At 35.5% G+C, this 10,138-nt stretch overlaps 1 protein-coding gene across 1 annotated transcript; it reads left to right on the top strand.

Moving 5' to 3' along the window:
- The first annotated feature begins 2,439 nt into the window (after positions 1-2,439).
- LOC132045719 (uncharacterized) lies at positions 2,440-7,479 on the top strand. The gene is made up of 9 exons (XM_059436293.1): positions 2,440-2,596; positions 2,698-2,754; positions 2,875-2,972; positions 3,564-3,633; positions 3,778-3,826; positions 3,895-3,983; positions 4,108-4,155; positions 6,706-6,765; positions 7,189-7,479. The coding sequence occupies exons 1-9, from the start codon at positions 2,537-2,539 to the stop codon at positions 7,297-7,299; spliced, it is 642 nt and encodes a 213-aa protein (XP_059292276.1). The 5' UTR covers positions 2,440-2,536; the 3' UTR covers positions 7,300-7,479.
- The last annotated feature ends 2,659 nt before the right edge of the window (positions 7,480-10,138 follow it).

Here is a 10,138-nt window from a genome sequence, read left to right as displayed (position 1 = left end):
TATAAGTTTTTTAAGGACGCATGACATAATTTATAAAATGGGTGAAAATCATTTAAAACCCCTAACTTTCTTTAAAAAGTCAACTTCTCATACTTTGAGAATGAGTAATTCTTTGCCCTTTTATTCGATTGACTTTTTAAATTTCTATTTTACCCTTACATTATCAACTTTTGTCTTCTTCTTTTTTTACTTTTTAAAATCAAGATATTCTTCATTTTTTTTAATCTATGTAACAACTTTCCTATAAAAAATAAATATTATCTTTTGGGTGAAAAAAAAGTGGCAAATACTAATTGAGCATATAAGTTAATAATATTTTATAATGAAATAAATTAGCAGAATAAAAACAATAAATTTTATTAATAACAATCAAAACTCCAATATCTTTTTATACAACTGAAAATAACAGGTAATAATAGCTTTATAAATATATTTTAATGCAACTAATACAAAAAAAAAAAAAAAATAGAGACAAATTCTTAATTTTTTTTTATTTATAATGTGAATGAGTTTTAAATTAAGTTTAAGAAATATTCCATTAATTACAACCAAAAACTTGTTTATTTTTATGGACAACAGAGAATAAGAGAGACGTTAAATTTAATTATACATAGACATGCTTGTACATACATATATTTAATGCATATGTAGAAATAATTTATAAATATTACTATACTTTGGTAATAAAATTTCCAGTTATGAAAAAAATATTGAGATAACAATCATAAAAAATAGCACTAGATTTTGTGACAAATTCATAAAAGTATTATTCCACTTAATATGTTAATGAACTTAAATAAATTTATAAATACCTAAGTTAAGAAAATAAATATTACATATAATATAAAAATGTATTATATAAATGGAGGATTGAAAATAATAAGGACGAAATAGACATTGCATAGGATAAAGGGAGGAGAATGACTATTGTTCAAAGTTGAGGGGGAGATTGATTTTTAAAGTAAGGTTGGGGGGTGAAAATCATACAAAAAATATAAATTTATACCCCGCAAAAAAAATTAGATTTGTTATGAGGGGCAAAAATTAAACACCAACAGAAAATAGGGAAGTGCTAATTACTCCTTAGAAGTTGATTGGGTTGATGTTGTAGTCTCTATTGGAAAATGCTGGAGTAGGGGTTTTCTTCCCAGAAAAGGATATAAATGGTCCTCAAAATAATTAGAGTAGGTTCAAAATAAGTAGTGACAACTATGCGGCAACGGTTTTGGTCATTTAAGTTTCCCATGAGATTAACAAAAATGGTCCATTAACTTATGAGGGTTGGTTAAAATAGTCCCTTAAGTATGCACTTTAACGGTTTTGATCCTTTTAAGTTCGCGAAAAGTTAACACTTTTAGTCTCCGACAAAAATATTCATGAACTACATTTTGTTAGATTTGATGAGAACTATGAAAAAAAGGAAAAAATTAGGGAACTCACATTTAGAGGCCACATTACTAAAGAAAAAAAATATCACAACAAAACCAACGGACGTCGGTTAGTTATAAGGAAAATTCATTTAAAAACCTACGGACTTGATAAATGTAAAAACAATGTCTCGAAACACAAAATACCGAAATGCAGATTTCTTGTTGATTAAAATCGAGAGAGTTCATTGGCTAAGTAAAATACACTAGACTCATTTTTACTGAAAACCCGATATAAAAATAAATACTTCCATCGTAGTGATTCTTTTAAAAAAAAAAAAAAAAAAAAGAGTTTCCGCCCATTTTTCCTCAAAAATAACCGACGGACATCCATTGGTTTTCATAAAAAACAATAAAATTTTTAAAAATAGTGTTTCTTGATTTTATCCATTGGTTTCCGTCCATCGTTTTTCACTTATTTTTAATAGTGACAATTTTTGTAGTTCGCTTTATTTGATTTACTTATGTCGGTTTTGACGAGTATTTGGTCTTTTCTTCCAGTAATGTATACTCTAAGAGTCTGCTTGGATTGGATTATAAAAATTTTCGGCTTTTTTTAGTGTTAATTTGGTAGGGATTAAAAGTTATTTTGTGCTTAAAATAAGCTCAAAAAATAATTGAACCATTTAACTTAGTTTATAAATCAGCTTATAGTAAAAAAAAAATAAGTTAGACTACCGACTTATTTTTTTACCATAAGCTATAAAACAGCCTTTAATTATAACTTAATCAAACGCAGACTCAAATGTAAGTTCTCGCTAATTTTTATTTTTTTATTTTTTTATAGTTCTCATCAAATCTAACAAATAGAGTTCGATGAATATTTTATCGGAGACTAAAAGTGTTAACATTTGATGAACTTAAAGGACCAAAAATGTTAAGTGCATACTTAAGGAATTATTTTTAACCAACCCTCATAGTGGAGGGACTAATTTTGTTAAATTGTGACAAATCGAAAGGACCAAAATTGTTAAGTGCATAGTTAAGGGATTATTTTGAACGTACGACCATTTATGTCCTTTTATCGGATTTTCCGGTCATTAGAAGCCTCACAAAATACTCTCTGTCTCTGTACTTTCAAGAAGAATTAGAGGGTTTAGCAGTGAAGGATGAAGCTGAAGCAATTAGAAGGTCTTCTTGGTTCTCTTGACCAGTTCTCCACTCCAAAGGTTCCCCCTTTTTCATAAATCTTCTCCTCTCTACTCATGTTTGCTTTCTGATTCTTTATTTCTAAATACAGAAACACATCTTCTTCTTTTGGCTATTACAGATTGAACTTGAACAATACCCTACTGGACCCCACATTGCTTCTCGCATGCTTTTCACTGTATGTAATTCCCCCACCCTTTTTCTGTATCCTTGTTTCTTTAATATTAGAATTTTTTCTTTTGGTTTCGTTAGGGTATCTTGTTTTGAGGTGGTATTTCTGAAAATATATTTTTTCTAGGCTGAGAATTCATTTGAGGATGTGAACAGTAAGGTGGTAGCTGATTTTGGATGTGGTTGCGGTACATTAGGCCTTGGCGCGGGTCTTTTGGGAGCTGAGTATGTTCATAACTTTACTGTTGAGTGGGAATGCTATTATTTGTTCCTTGTGCTATGGATTTTTTTAGAGTTAATGGTCAAAAACACATCTGAACTATCACTTTTTCGCGAGTATCACACCTCAACCATTAGTTTTATTTATTTTCTATCGGTACCTATGGATTGATCACAAGTTGAAACATGGTTAGGGCCCTTATGTGTCTTGAACTTATATTGAATGTGCTTAATATAAATTTTGCAACATTTTCTTTTTTTTTTTGATAATCGTAAATTAAAAGGAGACATTTTCTCAATTTTTGTTATAGCTATTGCCCTTTTCCTACATGACCTATCACTGTCTATGTATTAAAACGCACCTCGAAGCTAATTAGGCCAACTATCAGTTGTTCCCATTTCCTACCTGAACTATCGCCATCTACTCAACTAGGCGTGCTTTAATACATAGATGGTGATAGTTCGAGGTAGAAAAGGGAACAACCGATAGTTAGTGTAAAACTTGCGAAACGTGATGGTTCAGATGTGTTTTTGACCATTATCTCATTTTTTTAAGTCAATTTTGAGGGTGTCATATTGACACTTTGTTCTGAACAGAAGTGTTATTGGGCTAGATATTGATACTGAGTCTCTTGAGATTGCATCTGCAAACATGGATGAGCTTGAGGTAATTCCATCTTTTTCTTGACAAGGTTATTGCGTTGTGTTCTTTTTATGTTGTAAGGTTGAGGAACATTCATCCTTTTAGATTGATTTCTCTTTATAATTTTTTTTGCGTTAATCTGTGTGCTAATCGTCGTTTCTTCCGCAGCTAGACATGGATTTTATTCAATGCGACATGAGAAACTTAAAATGGAGAGGTATCTTTCTCGCCCCACTTTCCATATCTCTTACACCTGGCTCATAATTGATATTCAACTATGTGCAGGTCAGATTGTTGAAACAGTGGTTATGAATCCACCTTTTGGTACACGGAGGAAAGGTGCTGACATGGACTTTCTCTCTGCAGCAATGAAGGTACAGCTGTCCTATGCATATTTCTGTTATCAACACTTATTAAATCCTCTTCTTGTGTATTATGTTGGCACTTAGTCCTCATCTGTTCCCAAGTTTCTAATATGTTACTTTATGACTGTATCAGGTTGCTTCTCAAGCTGTTTATTCCTTGCATAAGACCACAACAAGAGAAGTATGTTCTTCCATATGATCTTCCAATAATTGAGGGAATGATTGGTGAAAAGAAATTTCCTTGTCATCCACACTAAATGGCTTAAATATGAACTAAGAAAGTGCTTGACTTTGTTGTGCTGACTGCTCATAAATCACGTAGCTATAAATTAGGCAGTCTAGCCCTATAGACACTTCTAATTGCACTGTTTTGGCATCCCGGCCCCCTTTATTCCATGAGTTTTCAAGTAGACACCTCTACTTGAAAGAACTTAACTCTTTTAAACGCTCCTGACCGTTGGCTGACATTATGTGGCATGGATATATGAATGGATAGATTTTGACTTAAAAAGGACAATTAGGAAAACTAAAAGAAAAAAGGCAAAAAATAAAGGGAAAAGAAAAACACTCGGCGAAGAGGAAGAAATGAAGAAGAAGAAACACCCATTTTTCTTCAAATATACTGCTGCCACCGGTCCTCCTCCTTCACCATCATCATCACCACCTTTTCTCCTTAAATTACCACCTCTATATAAATCCAGCAAAGAGGATGAACCACTCACTCGATAACTCGAGCTATAGCAAAGAGTACAGCACCAAAAATGGAACTCAAAACACCTGGTGGTTCATATGTGGAATAAGCCGCCAGAGTCAACTGTCTCCAAAAGAACCACACAGTCAATATCCGTGGCACGTGATGGCTCACTTGATTCTACAACTTGGCTTAGTGGCCCATCAAGAATAGGTCACTCGAACAATTGCTCAGAAAATTTTTTTCCTTCGTTTCCATTAGTTTTTCCTAACTCAAAAGGTAAATTTATGAGCAACAAAGGAATCCATCTCCTTGCGACTGGAGCCATTCTTGACTGACTTCTTCACAACGCCACTCAAATTTGTTACTCTCTGCCTCAGCTCCTCTCCTTCTGCAGAAGCGATCAGAATCTCACTGAATTTTCAATTTTGATAGTAGTCACCAATTCATCTCTATTTTCCTAATGTCAATTTTCAGTAGTTTTGTTATCAACTAGTTAATCTGAATGACTTCAAGCCAAGCAGCCGCCATTGAAATGCTCTCAATGCGCGAATTCCACCCATAATGGCTCATAAAACCCCCACTTGATGGGTGTGCCAAGATTTCTCTTCATACCCTTCTGGCAAATTGAAATTACATCCTTTTTTAACATTATCCCCACCTTTTTTATCTGCTTCTCTTGGAACCCAGATGAACTTTTGCCCACTTTGTTTTAAAACCAAGTGCCAGCTCTTTGATTTGTTCCTCTGATAGTGTAGTTGTGGATCCGAATGACACATAAATAACTGAGTTTGGATCTTGTTTGTCAAGCCATGAAAAACAGTCGTGGGTTATATCCAAGCCTGCTTTCTTGGACATTTCTACTGGATTTAGTGTGTACCAAGAGTAAGGGAACACTCCAGTGGTGGTGAAAGGAGAAGAAATTGAACTGTGTGTTGATTGAAGTGCCGATTTTCCTATGGAATATATGGTGGAGCGAAAAATAAAAAACAAGATAGAGTTTTTTAAACGGAAAAGGCTCAAATATGCCATCCAACTATTGGAAATGGCTCATTTATGCCACTCGTCAATAGTTTGACTCATTTATGCCCTCATTTATGCCATCGAACTATAGGAAATGACTCATTTATGCCACTCATCAATAGTTTGACTCATTTATGTCATCGCCCGTTAGCAAAATGACTCATCCATGCCATATTTCATTAAAGTTGGTTTTACAATACCATATATGACACGTGGCCTCCAACTAGATTATGATTGTGGGTGGGTAAGGTGTATGGGTCGAATTTTTTATTAATTTGGTATTTAAAATTGGGCTGGTTTAATTAAACGACGTAGACCTCTAATTGAAGGCCACGTGTCATATCTGGTATTATAAAACTGGCGTAAATAAAAAATGGCATGGATGAGTTATTTTGGTAACGGGCGATGGCATAAATGAGTCAAACTATTGATGAGTGGCATAAATGAGCCATTTCCTATAGTTCGATGGCATAAATGAGCCATTTCCTATAATTCGATGGCATAAATGAGCCAAACTATTGACGAGTGGCATAAATGAGCCATTTCCGATAGTTGGATGGCATATTTGAGCCTTTTCCGTTTTTTAAATAATGTGGAAAAAATAAATCATTATTTTGTCATAGAAAATTCTGACGTTGATATTTATGTGTTTCCATTTCAAGAAAGCGAACATCACGCGAATCCAGAGATGTTTATTATAATATTTTTGAACAGGTTCAAGTATCCATTAGAAAACTCGTGGAGTAAGAGGGGGAGAGGGGGGGGGGGGGGGGGTCTGGGATAACACAATGGTGCATGTATTAGGCTATTCTGCTTATAAATTAAGTTGCTATCACTTATCAAGAAAAGCGAAAAACAGAAGTTGTTTCTTTATCAATACAATTATCTGTAGTAGTAGTACTCTTTAGCGCAAGAGTGCTCTGATCTAGGGTCATGATTGACATTTGTAGGTTCTATTTAATATTCAGGAGGATATATGTAATTTTTTCAATTGTTCTGTTTCTGTGGGTGTTACAGCATGTGAAAAGAGCAGCATTGCTAGATTATAATGCAAGAAGTGCTGAAGTTATATGTGAGGTGCACATTTATTTTTGTGTTCAGCTAACAGTTCTTAAATATCAAGCAACCTGATTCAATGTTTGGTTTTCCTTCTTGGTGATGCTGGTGATAAGGGCCCGTTTGTCCATGAGAATTATTCACTTTTTTTCGGAATATTTTTTCACTTTTTTCACTTTATGGTGTTTGGCCATAAAAATTCCAAATACAACTTGAAGTTGTATTTGGAATTTGGAAAACAACCAAAACTTGTTTTCCACTTCTTTTTTTTTCGTTCACTTTTTTCACTTTCAATACATTCAAAAAACTAAATATTCTTTGCAAAAACTATAACCAAACACAACTCCATCTTTAACTCCAACTCCAAAATACCAAATCAAGTGAAAATTATTTGATTTTCATGGCCAAACGCCTACTTAATTTTGTGACCTCTTTCAATTGCAGCTTCGATATGATGTGCCACAACTGTACAAATTTCACAAGAAAAAGGAGGTTGACATTGCAGTGGACCTCTGGCGTTTTGTTCCTCAAAGAAAGCAAGAAAGATCTCTGTAGTAGCACTATAAATAGCACGAATGCAGAAATGATGCGTGTAAAATTAAGTATACCGCATCTCTGAACTGTTTCAGGTTTCTCAGGAAGTATAGTTCTATAAAAGAAGAGTATCTTGTACAATGTGCTCCTGAACGAACTGTGAGTTTTGACTCGCTATTTGATGTCCCTATGCCTTCTAGAGTTTGGTGGTGTTGTGTCTTTTGTTCCTAAACTTAAAGCGCTTCCTCTGAGTTACCTGTTTGAAGATTTCAAACATCTGGCAGAAATGGTAGCATTTATACTATCTGCCTTGTGTAGGCAGTTAGGTGAAGCAAAAACATTCACTTCAACGTAAAGCAACCATCTGAGGCTTTGAAGCAAGTAGATTTACTGTGCCGACTTATAACTAATATTTAATATGTTGAGATTGGAAAGATACTCTGAACACTTCCAACCCCTTTTACTTGGAATATTGTCAACGGTTTCAGGATGTAGCTTTGGGGAAAGAACGCAGATGTCCCTAAACACAAAATAATTACCCGCCCATGCTCCCTTACTTTCATGCTCCCAAAATTATGATACCAATATGGTATTGTCCTGTCTCTTATATACTATGACGGTATCAGATAGGACTTCTTTCAACTCTGAAATTCATATGCTATATATAATATACTGACACAGTATCATAGAGAATCATGTTTATTTATTTAAAAAACACACTTTTCTCAAAAAATCTCTATGATACCATCTCTTATGTACATATACTATGATGGTATCATGGAAGACGCTTCGATCGCTTCATTAACAACTCGCTCCTTCATGATACTATTGTATATGCCATATACCGAGATGCCATCATGGAGGACTACTTTAGTCCATCAGACAACTATTCTCTCCGCCTTCCATGATACCATTACAACAACATATGCAGTGTATTCCCATATGTGGGTCTGAGGAGGGTTGTATGAACGCAGGCCTTACCCCTACCTTTGTCGGGTAGGAGGTCAAGCCTCAAATGACCTCGCCGAGAGAAAAAATGAATTTGAAGCATGATATCAAGAAAATATGGCAACAAAGTAGCAAGATAAAAGCGTAAGAATAAAAACGATTCGTATTACACCTCGAAGAAAAGAATTTACGCGATTACTAACTAATACTTTACTAATAAAGAGAGATACTCGGCTACCACTAACCTCTCTTATCCTAATCCTTGACCTCCACACTTACCTATCCAGTGGGTCATGTCCTTAAAATAGTCGGAGTTGTGTCATGTCTTGTCTAATCACCTTCTCCCTTCCCCCAGCTCTTTCTGCTTACCTCTACCTCTCCTAACTCCCATTATAGCTAACCGCTCACACCTCCTTACTGGCGCATCCTCACACCTCCTCTTCACATGCCCGAACAATCTCAATCGCGCTTCCCTCATCTTGTCCGCCACAAGAGTCACTTCCACCTTTCCCCGTATAACTTCATTCCTAACCATACCCATCCTAGTATACCTACACTTCAACCTGAGCATCTTCATCTCCGCTATACTCATCTTCTAGACGTGAACTTGACTAGCCGACATTTTGCTCCATACAACAAAGTCGGTCTAACTACCACTCTGTAGAATTTACCTTTAAGCCTTGGTGACACATTCTCATCTCACAGTACTTGCTCCTTTAAACCTTGGTGACACATTCTCATCACACAGTACCCCGATGCGAGCCTCCGTAATACCATTATGATATATAATATACCGAGATGATATCATGGAGGAAGCGTTTTTTGGCGAGCGGGTACTGTGTAAGTATTTTCTACTTGACCGGGTAGAAGAAAAATAAGTTTAGGAGAGGCATAGGCGGGTAAATAGTTTTCTCTCCAATGGACATTTTGTATTGTTTTCCCCTTAGCTTGGGGTAGGCCTTAGTGCTTGTATTGCTATCATCAACTCAACGGCGGTGGCAATTTTGACCCAACTTTTTGCAGCACATGACCAACCTTGTTCATATTAAGCCCACATGCAATCTGCCATTTTATATGCTGTAGCTAACATATAAGAGGTATTCAAGTATAATAACTACACTTTAAATATATTACCATACGTAGCTACAACGAATATTACCGCTAGTAGCTATATTCCTTTAATTTGTGTATCAATTCCCATCACTTTCTCTCTTCTCCCTCACACCTCTTTTCTCCAAACTTCATTTTTTTCTTGAGAAGAAAATCAACTTGATTCAATCCATGATCCTGAGACAAGCATCATATACACCCGGACCTTTTTATTGAGGCTGCTTTTTTACTTTTTCGGGGTGGAGGATGGATTAAGACTCCAATACAAACTATCTCTGCCGTTCTTTTTTCTTTGATCTTGATTTGAAGTCATACGGAGCAGCGGTGCAAAGATTTGTGTAAGTTGTATCAATCTATCCCTCACCCTTCTCTTTCTCCCCCCTTACTGAAGGCGACGACGATAGTGGCGTTATCGTCACCGAGGAGAGAGAAATCATCGTCACAAGAAGTCATGGGTGGGGGTGGACGTTAGTCAGGGTTTGGAACGGAGAGAATAGACGACGTGAAAGGCGTATCTAGCCGGAAAACAGTGTGGCGGTGCTGTGTTTTTCAGATTTGATGGTGTCGCCATGGTGTCTTAGATTTGGCGGTGTCGCTGTGGTATTTCAGATCTGGCCGGAAAACAGTGTGTTTGTCAGACCTGGTCGGTTTTGAGTGTATTTTACATTTTTGAATGTAAATACAATATATTTTTTTTTGTAATTTCTCTTGTATTTCGGCAAATCTCTATAGTTTTTTGAATTTTTGTTGTTTGAATACAACCGAATTGAATACAGTGACTTGAATATAATGTAAAAATAGT

This window comes from Lycium ferocissimum, unplaced genomic scaffold, assembly GCF_029784015.1.
Source record: "Lycium ferocissimum isolate CSIRO_LF1 unplaced genomic scaffold, AGI_CSIRO_Lferr_CH_V1 ctg7777, whole genome shotgun sequence".
Taxonomy (NCBI): domain Eukaryota; kingdom Viridiplantae; phylum Streptophyta; class Magnoliopsida; order Solanales; family Solanaceae; genus Lycium; species Lycium ferocissimum.
This window is presented reverse-complemented; position numbering and strand designations above follow the sequence as displayed.

Bases quoted from the DNA above. Each gene is read 5' to 3' on its own strand.
- LOC132045719 (XM_059436293.1), top strand. From the start codon at position 2,537: ATGAAGCTGAAGCAATTAGAAGGTCTTCTTGGTTCTCTTGACCAGTTC. The intron at 3,634-3,777 runs GTAATTCCATCT...TTTCTTCCGCAG, and splicing joins CAAACATGGATGAGCTTGAG to CTAGACATGGATTTTATTCA. The intron at 6,766-7,188 runs GTGCACATTTAT...TTTCAATTGCAG, and splicing joins GTGCTGAAGTTATATGTGAG to CTTCGATATGATGTGCCACA.